At 41.7% G+C, this 19,377-nt stretch overlaps 1 protein-coding gene across 3 annotated transcripts in view; it reads left to right on the top strand.

Annotated features, from left to right (window-relative positions):
• The window catches only part of bahd1 (bromo adjacent homology domain containing 1), a 40,406-nt gene that overhangs the window by 11,424 nt on the left and 9,605 nt on the right, over window positions 1–19,377 (top strand). The window contains exons 1-2 of one of the 3 annotated variants that reach the window (XM_088315806.1): window positions 6,043–6,114; window positions 14,009–15,694. In XM_088315806.1, coding sequence (XP_088171932.1) covers window positions 14,140–15,694 — 1,555 coding nt within the window. In that variant the 5' untranslated portion in view covers window positions 6,043–6,114; window positions 14,009–14,139. The other 2 variants (XM_088315798.1, XM_088315790.1) reach the window with 2 other exon arrangements.

Raw genomic sequence — 19,377 nt, 5'->3', positions numbered from 1 at the left:
AAAAAAAAACTGGTTTAATAAGCTGCTGTACATAATAAGATTGAATATAAACTTCAATCACAATAAATAATAATAATCATTTGATAGTTATGCTGCTCCTGATGATGATGATGATAATAACTAACGTCCGTTATCTGAGCCACTTCTCCTCACAAGGGTCGCGGGCGTGCTGGAGTCTATCCCAGCTGTCTTTGGGCAGTAGAAGGCGGGGTACACCCTGGACTGGTTGCCAGCCAATCGCAGGGAACACAAAGACAAACAACCTTCCGCATTCACAAACACAACTAGGGGCAATTTAGAATCTCCAATCAACCTACCATGCATGTTTTTGGAATGTGAGAGGAAACTGCAGGACCTGGAAAAAACCCACACAGGCACGGGGAGAACATGCAAACTCCACACAGGAAGTTCTGAGCCGGAACCGAACCCTGCACCTGTCAACTGTGAAGCAGACGTGCGAACCAGTCGGCCAACTTGCCGCCCAATAATAATCACTTGGAAAAATAATTTAAGTCTCTATTTTGATTTGCTAATTACTACTTTGAAGATGTAAACTAACGCTGCTAAAGCTAGTTGGAAAAGGAAAGGAAATGATCGCATAATAGGCCATGTTTACCTTCAATTGTCCTCAGGTCAACTCAATTAACCCTGAGTTAACATTTCCGCACGTTGAGAGAAGCATTCTGCAAGCAAAGGTGTGTAATTCCAAGTCAAAAACGGAGATGTCCGCCATAGCGAGCCCGCACGGTAATGTCTCTTGTATTATTGATATTGAATTACAAGGCCTGGTGTTTGCTCTTCCAGGGTGAGGTTTGGTGCCGCAGTGCACAATTTGAACAGTCGGGGTGTATTTGTTTGATTTTACTAAAAGTGTTTTGTGATGAGAATTGCTGACTCCAGCTTTATTCGTCCCGGTTGATTCCATTCATCTCGAGTGCGCAAGCTGATGTTGCACAAACACGCCAGATCGCCTAGCGAGCGGCACTTACAATTCTACAAGTGGCAATTAGGCAGGTAGCTCACATGTTAAAAAGAGATAAACGGCGGCAAGTAACTCTGTCTGCCTGGATTATGACTCAATCATCGCGCTTGTGTTTAATGTCATGCTGCATACATCGCGCCCGCTCCCACTGTTTGCTGGTACTGACATTAAACAGCCACGCTCGCCTTCATTAGTGCTGCCAGTCCATTTTCAGCAGCGAAGACGATGATGATGATGATGATGATGGCCAGCTGTTCTGTGGTTAGCGCTCTCTGTGCTCCAGTATATCTCACTGACAGGTGGGCGGAGCTCCACTCACTCCTCAAGCTGCCAGAGTGCAGTTCCGAGTAAGGAGGTGGGGGGGGGGGGAATTATGCAGTGGAAATTAATATAATCACTTCTATGACGCTTGTCGACCTAATATGAATGGCTAAATAATTTTTGTGTCCAGATTAATAGCGGAAATGGAATATTGTCCATTTCTGCCGATTATGCCGCGCATGTAATAATACCTTTCATTAAGCGTATAGGCAGCGTTTTAAGCCTTTTAACATTTTCATTTTCATGCATGTGTAAAAAGAAGTTTACCACTTCTAACAGTAAAATGTTAATAAATAAATGTGTACTACAAGGGCTGGGGGATTATTTTCAACAATTTAACATATTAAAATGAGCCATGACACTACATTTCTGAACTGCTCTATATGTCTGTTGCCAAAAATAACAGTGTCGTCTAGTGTTGTACAGGTTTGGCAAGGTGAACCTGGTCAAATATTTGAGGCTTGGTAGCACATATGTCAAATCAAAAGTTTCACACACATTTCTCGTGCCACGAGAAAGAGACAGTTTTCTGTACACGTTACAACCAAATTGTTTGGCTGAATCATGAATATCTTCACTTTCCAACAACGTGGTTGTGCCCTCGTAAAACGTACCTTGAATATACATCTTCACACTTTGCAATTGTGCACAAGGCAGGACATAATATATTTGTTTAGTTATTTAGCAGGTGTACCTGCAAAATAAAACATTTCAACGAATTATTTAGGCCAGGGTAAGAAACCTCTTGTCCTTCTTCAGGTGTGCTGGAGCCAATCCAAGATGACTTTAGGCAAAAGTGAGGCTTCACCCTTGACTGGTTGTCTTCTAGTTGCAGCAGGGAATTCATTAACATTTCTGAAAAAAAAGTGTCACTGGTTTAGAGTTGGATTTGAAAATGACCGAACAAATACAACACACTCTTCGGGCTTGCTGAAGGTCTGTGTTTTACTTAGTTCTGTGGTTGTTGCTCAATATTTCCATTCAAAGTTTACCACTATTTGGGGAAATAAAAAAAAAAACAAACTCTAAAATCCCACACTGCAGAATAAATTCCCAAGAACAGAAGTGAACACACATGAGAAGACAGCTCAGGGGAACAAGAAGATCCAAACATGAGTTACATTAAAAAATAATGTCAGCAGCTTCTCTGTGCATGATGCAAGGTTTTGAATAAAAGGGAAAGGCAATTTTATTTGATGCGTAAATACAAAACAAATACTTTGTTTCCACATTTGGAACCTCAATTTGAATCCCCCTGCTGGTTTGTTTTGGCTTGGTGTCTTATGTCATCCCATTATACTGATGTATGCTGATTGATGCCTGTTGATGCATCTTTGTCCAGGCAATTCAGTCAAATTTTAATAAGAAATTAATAATTAGAAAATTGAATGTACAATTGAACGTAAACTCTGCTTATACGGATGTCAAATGTTATGCTCTCTCCCTTCAATGTGTCATACAAGTTCTAGGAAATAATTGATATGACATAAAATTGCCCTCAGGAGGGAGGTAAAGATAAAGCAAACGTTCAATCAACAATTTGTCGTCTTGTCGCTAAATCAATAATGTAGACAAATGTGACATATTGTGCTACAAAAAGGATGATATGATTCATTTTGTTTCCCCCGTGCTGCACTAATATTGACATTCACGTAATGCTATTTCAAAAGTGACCAAGTTTAACATTCTACCACATGCATATGGCTCGCCATGGCATCTGCTGGCCAGAAGCTGAATTTCACAATTTTGTTCAGAGACCGAATGCGAGGCAGTTAGTTTAATGTGTGAAGTCTGCTTATTTTCCCTTCATAATTATTTTTTGACCAAAGATGACCAGTTTTGAACAGTCAAATTGACATGTTTTCCCTGGTCTTTTAAGATGACGCAGATGGCCAGATCTGGCCCGCAGGCCTCAACTTTGACACCGGAGTTTGCACTCTATTGTTAACAACTTAAGTAAGACCTTCTCGTTGCACTCTCTGTAATTGTCCTGGTCGGTGTGTTATTACAGTGCAGGTCAGCACTCAGCAGTCAGTCGCCCACGCCTCATTAACCCTCCGCACACTCAGCTGGTTTACAGCCGCTAACTGTGCACTGTAAAGCTCGTATTGATGAGAGCGGCCAGCTTTTATCGCAATTAACTTTGATTTTTGACAACATGCTGCTCGGATTGCATTGTGGCTTTGCTTCCCTTCAATTTTAAACACGCAACTTCAAAATATGTGAATTTTTATCAGCTAGCGTGTGTCATTAAGAGGATATAAAGTCAATGAGCACAATAAAGAGGGTTGAGTATGTGTATTATGGGCTGTCATCAATCTGACATTTGCTGTATGGTTGTTAATTAGAGAGCTGGCAGCGCTCATATTTTCTGATGTTATCAGTGGGAATCTGTTTATGATGCTGTGTTACATAATCTTAATTTACAGTGTTTACTCGCGGCCTGGAGGTAATTATTGACATTATTGATTATACTTCTTGTATTCAGATTATCCCCACTACTGCTCACCTGCAAATTCCGTATGTAGGAAAATATACCACTGTGCTGTCGTAAAATGTCTTTGATGTTTTGCCGAACGGCAGAATATAACAGTCATTTTTTGGTGTGTGAAAGAGTGTGTGGAATCGTCACACGGGTTTCACCTCATTTTACGCTCCATCATTTTAGATGTGAAACATGAGTTGCACTTTTAAGGGGAAACCCCCATCATTTCCGTGAATGACGAAGCTTGCGTTGCAGGTCGCGTTGCCTTGCTTGCATCATCTCTTCCAACCTGTGCTTAGTGGAGATGAAATTGATGACAAAATATGATTCTATTGAATACATTACAGATTTGACCTGTCTTACATTTTGGGCAAGGCAAGAACGCAATTTAAGAAATAAAAATACCTATATATAGTCCATTTCATGCACAAGGTAACTCTGTACTTCATATAACTAAATGATTTAAGATATTTAAAAGTGAAGAAAAATTGAAGAACATACAGTGTAAGAAAAATATTTTGGAAAAATGTATTACAATAATACTTTAAAATATCTTAATCATAGATATGTGAAAAAAAACAACCAAGTTTTAACCTGTATTTAAATACATTTACACCTGGGACTGACTTCTAGTTATATTGGCAGCTTATCTGTTTGTATGCAGCATAACAGTTAAATGATCATTCGCCATGTTTGCCTTGACCTCTGGCCTTCACTAACTGACCCCAAGTCTGAGTTTGACTTCCGTTGTCAGCTAGTTTGTGCCCATTTTTCATTAATTTTTTTTTTTTGTCCATTGCCATGTAATAAGCGCATGAAATGCCTCTTATAAAAACTTGTGATGTTGCATAAAATTTTTCCCTTATAGAAAAATGTATAAATAGTGTAATCCGGTAGAAAACTGAAAATTAATGTTTTGAGTCTGGAATGAAATCATTTTACCCAAATTGTGTGAATATGTCAAGTAAATAAGGAATTTTAAAAAAAATCAGTCGGTTTGAGCTGGCCCAAAGCTACAATTTGATATGAAATATATATAATATAATTCGATATAAGACACAAATGGCCAGCATAGAGCCTCGAGGGTTAACTCCGGAGCGATTCATAATTGATTAGGTAGCAAGCCTTGTCCACGTCGTGCAGTGCTATGATCTCTTTGTGAATCCACAGCACCGCTTTTCTGCGGATGTGATGACGTGATCATGGAAAAATTTGAATTTGACTTTCAATTCGTTGGAATGCTGCAGATTGTGAGTGACGTCTAACTAAGAAAAACAAATATTGGTGGCACGAGCTACAATCCCACACACTCTTTGCATTCACGTGCTGGCAACACAGTAAGATTACTTTGAATGCTCGACACGTAACTTTGAACGATCAACTCAGCATTCAAATATTCACTGTAGTATCCGTGTATATCTGTTGCCCAGTATCATTACTTTAAAAGCTTCAGTCAAGGCACCCACTTTATGTATTTTAGAAAAGGCATTATGGACTCCGCATTAACACTTCTCCATGCATGGCCGCAACTCTCGTGAGGATTAGCGGGTTGGGAGAATTGCTGTCTCATTTGTGTGAATGTTGGAATCTCTCAGCAGTCATCACAGTACCAGCATTCGGATCATATTTTTGAAGCCCGGTATTATTACTTGAGTCACTCAGCATTCACCACAATAACAATGGTGCAAATATTACTTTAATTGCTTGACTCTGCATCCACGTTACGTTCCTTGTGCCAAACTATCTTGCTCAATTATTTATTATTACCCATTATCTTTCTTACACAAGTTCCTACTTGACTCAGCATTTACTTAACTTGATTCTCAACGTAGTAATATTTTTTATGCCCTTTAATATTACTTTCTGATGCTTGACTTTGTCTTATTTGTTGATAAACATTCATTCTGAATGCTCGACTCTTAGTCATCACAAATACCTTACACAACTTACGGCTTTAACCATTTACATTTCATGATGTGCAAAGTGAATGCTTGACAGAGTGTTCGCATATTTATTTCATGCTATGGGGGTCATCGCTTAAGTTAAAATGCTTGACTTTCACCATTCAAACACATTTCCTACTCCAAAGCATTTCGGTGCGAAATCTTGACTCCCAGCCTTCACATGTTGGATTCCCACGAGTTATGCCATGCGTGCATGCGCGGCACACGATTAATCGAGTGTTCTCTAGGCATGAGTGTGTAAGTGTGGCTGGCGAGTGCGTAGTGGGAGTGATTAGGCGTTGGAAAGACATGGGGAGAGATGTCCCGGCGCATGCACGCAGCCGCCAGCGCATGAATATCATCTCCACTGTGCCACTTCGGAAGTAGGTCACCCACCGCACGCCGATTTGTCGCCGCGTCTCCTGCTTCTCGCTCCGCCGATCGACACGAGAAGCCCAAGCGAACCGAAACCAAACCAGCAGGGACGAAAGGGGGGGGGGTTATTATTTTGTGCGCGCGTGTGTGCGCGCGCGCGCGAGTGAGTGAGTGTGTGTGCAGGGTCTAGTTGGAAATCGCGACGGGACACGGAAGCTCGACGATGAACCGCGGCGGTGATTCCAGGCGGAGATGATCGCTTCGGAGCTTCTCTGAAAACACTCGCCCGTCATTCGAAGCTCCGTGCGCGGACTCCTCCGTGCTCCCGCGATGGATTGATCGACGATCGGCCTCTTTTGCGCTCGTCTTTTTCTCGCTCTTTTTTTTTTCTGCTCCTCATCTCAGCACTCCTGCCCCGGCATGCTGTCACACTGACCGCGGCCAAGTAAGTAGGCGAGTCTTTTTCCACGCACTCATGACAATACATATTTCCACCTTTTGCTTGTAATAATATAACGCATTTAGAAGATCGGACGTGTGTTGTTTGCTTTTTGCATCGACCTACAAGGTGGCGAGGGTGTGTGATGATGATGATGATGATGATGATGGGGGTTGTGGCGATGATGATGATGGTGGTGCTGGTGGTTGTGTAGAGCTCGGTCTCAACCGTTATTGAGCCATTGCACATATTTTACATGAGAAAAACAATCTTATCGCACACCAGCAAACACATACGCCATAAAAAGTGGATAAACATGTTTACTATGTGCGATCTGTAATCACGTGGTGTGGCATTCAACTGCTCTGCCTGTCACTATAAGTCGCTGGCGTAGATGGAGTCTGGAAAAAAAGATGTTATTTTATTTACTGCGAATAAATGATTTATAAACCAATGAGATGAAATTTCCCAATTGTCCTTTGCACACCTGATGAGCACAGCGGTTGGAAATCACCAGTGCAGAAAAGTGTTTGATAACCTTTGTTGCGCCAAGCCACATATTTTACATTACATTTTCGAGGCACACCACCAAACCAACATGTTGCAAAAAAGAGTATAAAAACTAAAATAATGATAGTCTCTTCTTATATTACTCACCGTTGGATTTAGTCCGTGTGACATCTCTTGACCTGTGAAGTTATACACTAAGTTGATATACTTGAAGGAATTAAAGAAATAAACCCAATACAGTATAAATATATTTCACCCAAATTAAGTGAAATTGGAAAATTTCGTGCAGCGCACCAAACGATTTGTTTACAACAAAGTGGTTGAAAATCACCCGCGTGGAGTGACTCAGACAAATCAATTAGTTGAGAAATAATCTAGTATTATGTATCTTTTTCTCTATTTAAAGGTCTCATAATACACCGTACCTCATTTTGGCACCCATGTGGACGCCACAGTAAGAATTTATTGCGCCGGGGGAAACATGTTTCCCCAACTGTTCATATGACAATAAACACTTTGAATCTTGGATGTTGAAAAGTGGACCTAAGCTGCACACCAGCTGTGATGCTGCATAGCTCTGTAGGGGTTTGACCCCCTCCCTGCCTCCCTTCCTCGCCCAACCAGGCTGCCTCCTCCTCCCCTTGGTGGCAGTCACCCGTGTGGTGTGCTCCCACGTCACTCGTAAATAGACACATGCATGGCAGGTTGACTTCTAATAAGGGTTTCGTGTCATTCTTCGCAGTGGTTTTTATTCTCACCACTTTTAAATAATCCCAGAGGCCCTGCAGGGATGCTTCTGACAGGTGGTATGATTTAAAGGGCCGATGTTATTTTTCTTCCCTCTACACAGCTCCCCCCCAAACCTCCCAAATCTAGCTGACATTAACTTTGCCTTCTCTACATAGTCATTTTAAAAGGCATGGACATGTAAATCAAATGCCTCGTAGTTGAGGGAATGAGAAATTTACATATTGGCTTAAAATAAGTACAGTGGTGTCGTATCGAGCACAGTGTTTAACAACCTGAAAGTGTATGGGACACAATTTTTACAAATGTTAATATGTTGTAGTAAACCATAAAATATTCATATCGCAATGAACAGTTTCTTGAATTGATACACGTTATTTTGGGTTTTATATGATGCTTTGAAATTCTTCCAGACAGGGCCAACAAGACGTGAAATCACAAAAAAAGCGCATATGATGTCATCAAGCCATATGTCGGACTTTCTAGCTGTGAAGTGTGCTCGTAATTTTTTGTCTGACTCCTTGAATTAAACGACTAATACGTTTTCCATCCCCATCTTCTGCGTCTAAAGACGACCTCACTGGGCCAGTGACGTCATACATGCACTTGCTCAAACAGCCAGTGGGCGGACCCAGCTCATGAAAATATGAAGTTTTCTTCATCTTTTTTGAGGCATTTTCATTACAATTTTCCCAAAGTAATAATTGGAATCTTGTACTTGTACTCCTTCTTAAAATGTTTTGTGAGTAACTTTTTTCATGTCCCATACACTTTAATGTTCATACAAGTACTATGTAAATAAAAAATATATGTTGTATATTAATCCTTGAATCCAACAAATTGTGCAAAGTGGGTTTTTCCTGTGGTAAAGATAATCCCCCAAATTTATGCACAATTTGGAATGCGCCATAATCTATCTCTAGCCATGTACCAACGTAGTACAACTGGTACGACTTAGTAAAGTCGTACCTGAGTGTGCCTTCGAGTGCCAGGTGATGTTATCGTTACACCGCTCCGCAAACTTGTTCATTGCATGCGAGCATCTCTTGCACTCAATGTTAGCTGACACGCTGAAAAAAAAGACTAAGTGATTTTTTTTTTTCATTTTTCTGGTGTACATTCCATTCCTTTTATTGTTAGGGCTGTCTTATCGTTGCTTCAGGCATATAGTATGGAGCAGTCAGGACAGTGTGTCTATATGATAACCTAAAGTTAATCTGTCAAATGACGTTTTGTGAGATATGCTGACGTCTAAATGCCACGCATAACCACTCAGAGTTTTGTTCGAATTCATGCAACAAATTTGTGAACCTCAGAGGCCATTCGACATTCCTCTCTAATTAGTTATAAAAATAGAAAAGCAAAATGTTTTGGGGAGAAAAATCACAAATGGTTTAAGTTGATTTTAAATTATTTTTCAGTAGATCAGAAAAGTCAATTGCTTCTCCTTTAAAATGCCAGGTTGTTGTGATGTATGATGATGATGTGTGAAGCCTGATGAGAACAAGATAAATCATGTCAAAACCTTTCTCATTCAGGTGAAACATTGTTGGACTTGGTCGTAGTGAATGTACAGTATTCTAAATATACACAGGGTGCCTTTGAGCAAGGTATCAATCCTGAATTTCTCAGCTTTGCGCACCCCAATCAATGTCTCGTCTCCCTTGCTTGCCTGGCCTTGGAATCGCTGTGCATGTGCTTAATGGGGTTATGGCTGTCAGATTTCAGGAATAACATTTAGACTAAGTGACTCTGATTAACCCCAAATGAGGTGGAATTCTGTCATTTTCCTGACATTTACTCGCCCACGGCCCTCCAAAAACGCATCCATACAAAAACCACGGAAGCGACCTAATAGCTCAAACTAGGAATGTCGTCAACAAGTGAATAAAATGTGTCACAACAGTAATTGGACATGTAAAATTTATGAAAGGTTGACAAGAAAATTGGTCAGGGAGGATGCCAAGAGGAGACCTCTAGCAACATTAAAGGAACTGTGGGATTTTTTGTATGTGTTTCTTATTTTGGAGTATGATGGTCATTATGGCATTGCATAGAACTGTTTAAATTTTGCGCAAACAAAACAGTGCTTGACAAATTTAATAGACCTCTTGTGAGTAAAAGTTAGAAGAGAGTAACTATGCTGAGCAAATGTATTGAGTGAAGTACTCTCTACTCCAGGTGTGGGCAAACTACGGCCCGGGGGCCACATGTGGCCCGTTAAACCTTTTAATCCGGCCCCCCGAACTTGAAAAAAATTAAATGAATAAACCTTGTTAATGTTTTATTTTCTAAATACTGTGTTTTTCAAAGACATGCATCTTGTTTTAATGCTTTTTTTTCACTTTCATTTAAAATTAAATGTATTTTTTTTCTCCGATGAAGTGAGGTTACCAAAACAAAAAGGTTTGCCCACCCCTGCTTTACTCTTATTAAATTTTTCCGCATCCACGTGTTCTCTTGCAATGTAAATATCACCATCCACACGTGTGCAAGGGCCCATGCAGATCCCTTGGCGGGCGACCACGTGCAAGCTGTATTTTGCAACCACACTGATTTAACACAGACCACACACGAGCAACAACGGACAGCTGATTCACCTCGCACTTGTGTGAGGAGATCCACTATTCCAATCTGGAGGATTCAAATTTAAAATAACAAAGATAGACAGATGGCTCAAATCTCCTGTTGTGTGTTGTTGTGTCAGCAAACACAAGAGCTCTGTTTCTTTCTGTTTTTGCGTGGACTAATGCATACGCTTGGAACTGGGGTTGGGGATCAAGAATTGAGTGGAACCGGAAAAAACGATGCTGTTCTTCTGGGATTGTTCAAATTTGAAAATGTTGGTGCTAGATTTCGATGCCTAGTCTGCCGTGCGGAAGCCGGCAAACACTGACGAAGAAGGACCCATTAAAAAAAAAAAAAAACAGCACTAGGTTAGCCAATTGGTGTTCAGCGGTACCTGCTGCATTGTGCTTTCGCATTTTCTTGAGATTCTCCCAAAAAAAAAGTTTCCACATGAAAATCTCACGTTCATAGTTTTGAAATTAAAATGCTGGTTAAAAATAGTCCTTTGAAAATTCATAGTGAAGTTCATAAGTTAATGATAAATAAAGTTCATGAAATTAAAACGCGACTGCACGGTGGTGGACTGGTTAGCACACCCGCCTCATAGTTTGGTAGTGCAGGGTTGGATTCCGGCTCCAGTGTGGAGTTTGCATGTTCTCCCTGTGCCTGCGTGGGTTTTCTCCGGGTGCTCCGGTTTCATCCCACGTTACAATAACATGCTTGGTAGGTTAATTGAACACTCCAAAATGTCCCTAGGTGTGATTGTGAGTGTGAATGGTTGTTAGACTTTGTGTGACTACGATTGGCTGGCAACCATTTCAGGGTGTACCATGCCTACTGCCCTATGACAGCTTGGATGGGCTCCACCCTTGTGAGGAGAAGCGGCTTGAATCATGGATGGAAATTAAAATGAGTTCATTCAAATATATTACTGCTTTGTCATTATATCCCCGATTGAAACCATGCAAAAAAATGTAATAATCGGAATTGCAAATTGTTATGAACAGGAATCGAATCGAAACTGGAATCAGAACTATCCAACTTCAATCGATGCCAACCCTACTTGGAAGACATACAAACTTGAAATGTAGTGTGAATGGAACCGCGTGTGCATCTTTGATGTGCATGCGAGTCCAAAGCGGTCTGCGGACACGCAATGCATTAACCATGCAAGAGCGTTAACACAGTCGCTGCTGTCACTTTGAGCTGCCTTGTGATCATGGCTACCAGGATGGCCGAGTGGTCTAAGGCGCCGCGTTCCGGACCCAGTCTCCACAGGAGGCCTGGGTTCGAATCTCGAATTTCCCCATTGTGGGACTAATAAAGGGAATATTATTATTATTATTAAACCTACAATTGTTTACAGTTTCTTTGAATAGAGTGTTAAAAATCAAGTATGAATAGAGACACTTAAAAAAAAACTGACCCTATTTCATCACGTCACAGTATGCTCTCTCTATTTTTTGTTACAAAAATAACGTTGTAATTGGGGTGCCAGTAGCTCACCTGCATGTTCTTGGGCTTTGGAGCTGGAGGTTCACAGTTTGAATCCCGTTGCAGGTAGAAGTTGCAACTGGTTGTTGAAGTGATGGAATGTCAAACCCCCTACACACATCCCACCGCCCATTCAGTACAGGGCCACAGTCACCGTTTGTGCGCCACCTCTCTCCGACATACTTAGTTGTACGCCTGCACGTGTGAGTCCTCTGCTTGTCTCGCTGATGTGCAGCAAAATGCACTTCTTAGTGTAAATTGTATTTTACACCGAGGTACCATTATCAGTATGATTAAAAGAATTAAAAAATAGTGATCTAAAGGGGGTTGTGCGGTTCCCTCGTAACGTGATGCATCTTGAATGCTTTTGCATTCAAGAGTGGGAGAATGCTGACAGACTCCTACCCGAAAAGACTGAATGCTGTAATTAAATCAATAGATGCTTTCACCGAGAATAAATTCATGTGGGTTGTTCTGGCAGCACAGGGAATAGTGGTTATCATGTCTGCCTCACAGTCTGGAGATTTGGGTTCAAATCTGCCTTTGAACATCACTGTGAGCAGTTCGCATGTTTTCAAAAATCCTCAAAACACGGCAGGTTGCGACTGACTTGCAAACAGTCCAGGGTGTACACCGCCTCTTGAACAATCAGCTCCAGCTTTTGAGACGACAAGCGCGATAGAAAATGTATAGATCTGAGGTGTTATTCCGCATTAATATCGAAAAGGTCGGGAGAACAAAGGAGCTGTGTAAGCATTTTACGCCCAGTTTCTGTACGACCACCGTAGTGGATGACATCTTGTTGACAAATGATGCTGGTCAATTCGCTCCAGTCCTTCCCCCTGTGCTTGTCTGCCCTATTCAAATGGAGCGCCTTGATTTGATATCCACACACCCAAACTTGACGTGCGTCTTCCCGTGTCCTCTCGTTATCTTCAAATTACATTTCCCTCTGATGAATTGCATTTCACGCTTCACCGAGTCGTGCGACAATAACGGCAATCTCAGCCATTAAAATGCTTTGAGAACAGTTAGTGGCCACTCAAGATTTGACGGTTATTTCCATATTTTTATCATCTTTTGGAATTTCTGCAATCATTTTTAAAGACGTAAAAAGGCTGCTGGTGTTGTATTAAAACATAATTGGACAGTGCCTTGTTGGATTGTTCCAGTAAAACTAAGCAATTTTGCTGTTGGTGTCTCATGTAATTATGATGACTCGAGTTCGTCTGTGACAACTTGTTTTTGGAGAGATGCTTGTCTTTTTTCCGGCTACTGTTGAGGTGCCCTTGAGCAAGGACACCCTCCATGCTCTGAGAAAGGCTGCAGTTGTCTTTTCTGCATCTGCGTGATTTGGTTAGTCTTTATTGCTGCCACAAAGTTTGCGTAGGTGCTTTTATGGTGCATTATGGTGAATGTGAAGTGGTCCTCTGCCTTTTTTTAAGGCAATTTTGGATTAGTTCATAAATACTTTGACTGTTGCATGGGAGAAAATCCTTCATCTCGTACGACAGCGTCTCCTCAGTTGACGATGCAGAATGTTGACATGCAGTATGGACTCTTCGGTCTTGTCAGTTCTATGCAGTCTTTTTTTTTTTTAAAAATGATATACCCAATGAGCCACTCTTCGGGAAGCCACTTAAGTCATTCCGCTGCAGGCTGTGTACATGTGACGTCAATTAAATCAGCGTGGCATTGAAGCTCAGATCCAAACTCATCTCTAAAAGCATCCGTCAGATAGAACAAATGAAAATGCATCATTGATGTGCGTTGTTGTGCTACACTGGGTGAGGGAATTGTGTTCCTAGTGGACTACTTGAGTCATCAATCTGAGCAGGAAATAGTGATAAAAAGGCAATGGCTTTTGGCAGCAATGTCATCATATCATGTGGGCACATTAACTAGCGCATTAGTGTCATGTGAATAAGAGGAGCACATACGGCCCGAGGCATTAATCTTTACCCTAATGGAGTGATGATACCTTGTGCACATTACATTTATACTTAAAGCCAAGGGGCCATGCCCTCTTGAGGAAAATCTCGAAATTGGTCGCAAATGAAGTCAAATCTGTCGCTAAATCATGAATGTCTGTTATGTTCACGTCACGGAATAATCTGTAAGTGACTCCTTCCATCTCTCCCCAGAGAGCGTGTGTGTGGGCCCCAGTTGACGATACATGATGATTCGTGCTGACGGGCCACTCTGAGCTCCAGCCGCCTTCTTAGGATCCCGTTAATGAAGACGAGGAGTGGACTTTCCGCTCCAGGACGAGAACATGGTGAAAGCTCAGCGACACCAGCTAGCGAAGGATGTGAAGCGAGGCAAAGAAAAGGGAGGCGGGCTGAGAAAAGGCAAAGATAGAACAAAGGAACTGAGGAGAAAGAAGCAGAAGAAGAAAGAGTCGCAGGCATTTCGGAAGAAAACTTTGGCGGGTAAAGTTCAAGATGCGCTGGATTGTTGTGTTCTGCTCACCCGTTTGGAGGAGAAAGGAGCTCTGGGTAAGCAGAAGGATGTGCAGAAAGCCTGCAGGCAACCAAGCGTTAAGGCCAGTAAGAAACCGCTCTCCTCTCAAAACCGGACCAAAACTCACAAGTCTCATAAAAAGTTCAAGAAATCTGCTTGTCAACGAGCACTGGAACCAAAAAGTAGCAAATCTGACACCTTACTGATGTGGCCCCCGCTTGTTCCCGAGCCTCGCAGGAGAAGAATGGCTTCTCTCAACGCAGAGGCTGTCAACAGCCTGCTGCTCTACAGGGCCGATCCCTTGGCGTCCGGTGTCGTTAAGAAAGAGCAGTCTTCGAATCAAGCGCCGTCTAAAGGTGAAAGCAGACCTCATGAAGCCAAAAAAGTTCTTCGGGGAAAGAAAACAGACTTGGAGCAAAGTCGTAAAAAACAAAAGCGGCCCACGGCGGAGGCACCGCCGGTCGACTGGTTGGCTTTGTTTGCACCGACCCCTCGGCGACAGGCGGGCCTCACTGCTGCTACGCTGCTCAAACTCACCGGGTCCCTCTATGGAAGCAAGCGGCAAAAGAAGCAGGAGTCCAAGCCTGCCAGCGAAAGTAAAGCTAAGGCTTTAACTCAGGTTGAGATTAGTGGTAAGCCTTTAAGTGGAGCAACACTGCAGACCAAAAGAAGAACAAATCCAAAACACAATGAGCAGCTAAAGCACATTAAACAGGGTAAAGAGGATCCGGGCTCTCCGGCCCAGGGATTCTGTAGTCTTTGTAAGACGGAGACTGTGGATTCCGAGTGGAAGTCTGGTGGACAGGATTGTTTAAAAACTCCGCTACACTGTGGCCCCACACTCGGATTCTCCTTAAAAACAATCAAAGAGGAGCAGGAGGAGACGGATGTGTCGTCCTGCTACTGCTGTAGCCAGGAGAGATGTGTGGAGTACTGTCACAGACTGGCCCTCTTCCTCAAGGACAAGGCCGTCAAGGAGCCCGACGACCAAGGCTCGCTCTCCGAGGTGTTCCACCACCATCACCACCACCACCACCATCACCACCTCCACCACCCGGCAGCCATAACCATCACACCGCACGCCTACACCTGCTTCCCCAGCTACTGCGTCCACTTCAGCCACCCGGACACCTCGCCGTCCTCCATCATGCCTCTCGCTCTGTGTCCAAAGAGCAGCAAGAGACCCAAACTGCTGCCCAGCTCTGCCCCGCAGCCCTCAGGGATTTCCCATCCTGTCTACTGCTGCACCTCTGTGGAAGCGTGCTACGGAGAGCCCTGCAGGATCAACGGCTATTCCACCTACAGCAGTGTGATTCCGGCCATTACCAGAGGAGGTTGCGCCAAATGCACCCGTGGCATTAACAGAGGTGAGCGCACACATCAATACATTTTTTTTGTTGTTGGCACTATCTGCAGTGTAACAGTTTTGTAGTCGTGGAGCAAAAAAAACATCAAGCTTAAGGGGACGTGCAGATAAGGAAGAGTTATGCTTCAGTGCAAAGCACCTCTGGAGGCATTTCCTTCTTTTCTATGCATGAATCCGATCATCCAGAGTGCCCCGATTGGGGAGGCGTAATTACATTTCAAGGGGTGTGAAAACGCCAATTGACAATTTTTAATTTAGTATAAATTAGAATGTTTTGCTCAATTTAGTATAAATTTGCCCTGTTGTTCGTCTGCAAATGAAACTCTGTGAAAGCTCTTAAGGGGAAAAGAAACAGGTCCGGAACATTCGCTGTTATCCAAACGGTTTTCCTCAATCTGAAGTTATTACAAAGTTCAACTCTCACCATTATAAAATCCCAATTTTGATTTTCTACCTAATTCATGTATCTCAACATTTTAACATTACCTTTCCAGATCATTTGAGTTGGAAATGTAATTATGACGAAAACACTCAATATTTTCCAATAACAACCCAGACTAAACTCAGTCTTGAAGTATCGTTTCAACAATACCTCCTTGACAGCATTGACTACTTTCCTATTAGCGTTTGCTATTTTGGCACCTTTTTGTAGGATCTTGGGGCTTGAAAACCCCAAAATATGTAAATTGCACCAATTTTGAAAAGTGTGAGCATCTGAAAATAGGCTCCACACCAGAGCTGACATTTACATGCCGGGCAGCATACATGCAACCCTCGTGAGGATCTTTTGGACAGAGAAGGGATAGATTAAGTGTGTGTTCACACAGAGGCTGTAACTTGTCCCATTAAAATAATCAATTGCAACGACAGCGACAATTGCTCTCAGCACAAAGTGGTGTGGACACCGAGTCTCTGGTGTTAAACGTACTTTCTGGTCACGGCTGCCGGCATTGCACGTCTGTTGTGTCTTTGATACAATGTCGGAAGTTGGCAAAATAGGGACTCCTTATTTTTATTACTTTAAAAGATACGTCAGAGTGCTTGAGTCTACATATCCATATCTATATACTTGGCTCATGTATGACGGCGGTTTAACCATAGAACCTCAATGGCAAATTTTTTTCTTTGTCTTGGCCAAGCTCCAAATTGTACAACTGTTGTCGGTTCCGCAGCAGTACAATAATCTTTTTAACAAAGGTAACATCTGAGTCATATTGGCGACTGGGAAATGCCATGCTTGTTATTATCTAAGGCACGGGTAAGACCTTAAATATTGAACTGGAGGAATCTTCCTTGACTGTGCCAATACAAATAAAATTCCATCCAATTCAGTTCCAATCATCTCAAGCGGCACTTGAGAGTCTCGGTGTGAAGTCATTTTAGAATAAGTTGTCTTTTAGAAAAAAAAAAACAAGTTGCGCTAATCCGCTACAGTGCTGACTGTGTAAAAGCGTAGCACATTGTGAACAACTCCAGTTACTCTCCAAATGTGCTTCTTTGTTCTTTCTTATCCTTATTTCTTTTTTCCTATGTTCCTTCTTGGTTATTTGTGCGTTTGCCTTGATTTGACAAAACAAAAACTTCACTTGGTAAAAATAATGTCTGTTTGCGTAGTCAGCTATATGCGGGCAGGTTTCCATATGGGAACAATCCTTTATTTGCATGAATTTTTTTAAATTAAATGATCAGAAAGTCTGTTTATTTGCCATTGTGCTGCTTCTTTGCTTAAGAGAATTAGGTCAAAGCCCAGTCAAATAGAATAAGGAGGCTAAAACATTTTAGGGGGCTGTCAATTAAATACTTGTGGTTGTTGGCAATTTGCAGCAAGACTGTATATGTTTTTGATTCTTGTAATTTTCTAGCTGAGCGAAAAGATAAGTATCTATTTGTGATACTATTATGATTTGGATGATAGTCATCTTTGCCATAGCGCGCTTAATTTTTCATGGTCTGTACATTGTGGATTTTTCACTGTATTTTTTAATTTTGACAGACAATGTCCAAAGTTTGGAATTTCACGGTTTAAAAAAAAAAACAAAAAAGGTTTTGGAACTGGGCAAATGTTTGGCAGGCACAAACTCAAGAATATGCAGATAAGAAAAGATTTACTTTGTTTAATTTCACACTTCATGGGTGGGCAGGCACTCCAGAGACCCGACTTTTAGTATAAAAGCAATTAAAATGTCCATTTTTCATAACGTTCCACCTTGCATGAACACTGTAAATAACCCTTTAATAAGTGCGCTGCAACTATGCACACTGTAGATTAGTGCTGATTAAGACAATAGGATTACCGAAAGTTTAGTTTAGTACATGTTTACAAGTGAAGTGTAGTTATTAGGCGACTTGGCTCTTCTCCAAATGCCAAGGCGGCAAAATGTCCGTTAAGTTATGGGCGAGAAAAAACAAGCCAGCCACCCAGGAGTGAATAAAAAAAAAAGTCTGCTTGTCACTAATTAAACTGATAGTGTCAGCAGGTCACTCTTTTGATTTGTGAACCACAACACCTAAATTCAAGCCTGAATATGCACACAGACAAAATGTAGACTTTTATCTATGTGTGCATCGGTGCAGCACAAGCTACTCAGTGAAAACACTCACTCACAAGCGCACTCTGTGGTTTCAAGCAGTACGCTGGGAGGAATGAGACTGACACTCACTTATTTACACCACTCTATCAAGATGAAATCACAGGAGGAAACCTCTTGTTACCCTTAGTATGACAAACATTCCCCGACTCTCACATCACAGGCAGAATTAATTAATGACGTGGAAAGAAACCTTTCCATAAATTAACTGATTGGTGGTTCAGTGTGCAAACGACTCTGAAGACAAATCAATGACCAGAGCCATCGTGCATAAAATGTGTTGTTTTTCCTTTTTGCTTCACTAATACCACTGACGCTTAATTAAACTACTGCATATTACTCACTTACCATAAATCGACATGCAACATCTTAATGCAGTGGTCACCAACTAGTCCCGGTTCAAGAGCCACTTCGGACTGGGCCGCACAGATGAAAGAAAAAAAAACTGGGAGTACTTACAGTTTTTTTATTATTTGAGGCTGAAAAATATTTTGTTTTGAAGGGTGACCGGCTTCTTTCTGTTACATCAATCTATGATGGACTCTTGACACATGTCAAGATGCTAATTGTCTTGGTCACTTTACGCTAATATTAAACCCACAAGCCTGGAAAATAAGTTTAAAAAAAACAAAAACAAACAGTGAGCGGTTCTTTAAAAACATTATAGTGAGTTATATGTCTTCATACACATTTATTATAATATTTACAAAATAGCCCAGTTTTTGTGTTGCTCATTGATGCACGTTATAGTTGTTCTGTAGTGTCTGTTGAGTGACAAGAGTGACCATGAAATAAATTGTTGTTGTACATTTTATTAATCATCCAACAACACCCACACACCTTGCGGTTGCCCGTCCACAGGAAGTTATGAACTCATATGAACCAGTCCGCGCAGGATAAAAGGTTGGGACCACTGTCTTAATGAATCTTAATCGTTAGATTAAAATTTGAAACAAAAATGATAAGCAAGGAAAGCTGCACACTATACGTCTACTGACATAACACAACCGCCAGTCAGCGGCTGGCAAAACGATAGCGACGTTCTGAATTCTAAATTATCTAAATTAATAACACTCAACAAAAAAAGATCCTGGCC

This window comes from Idiotropiscis lumnitzeri, chromosome 1, assembly GCF_059441095.1.
Source record: "Idiotropiscis lumnitzeri isolate Australia: NSW breed Sydney's pygmy pipehorse chromosome 1, RoL_Ilum_1.0, whole genome shotgun sequence".
NCBI classification, from domain to species: Eukaryota; Metazoa; Chordata; class Actinopteri; order Syngnathiformes; family Syngnathidae; genus Idiotropiscis; species Idiotropiscis lumnitzeri.
This window is presented reverse-complemented; position numbering and strand designations above follow the sequence as displayed.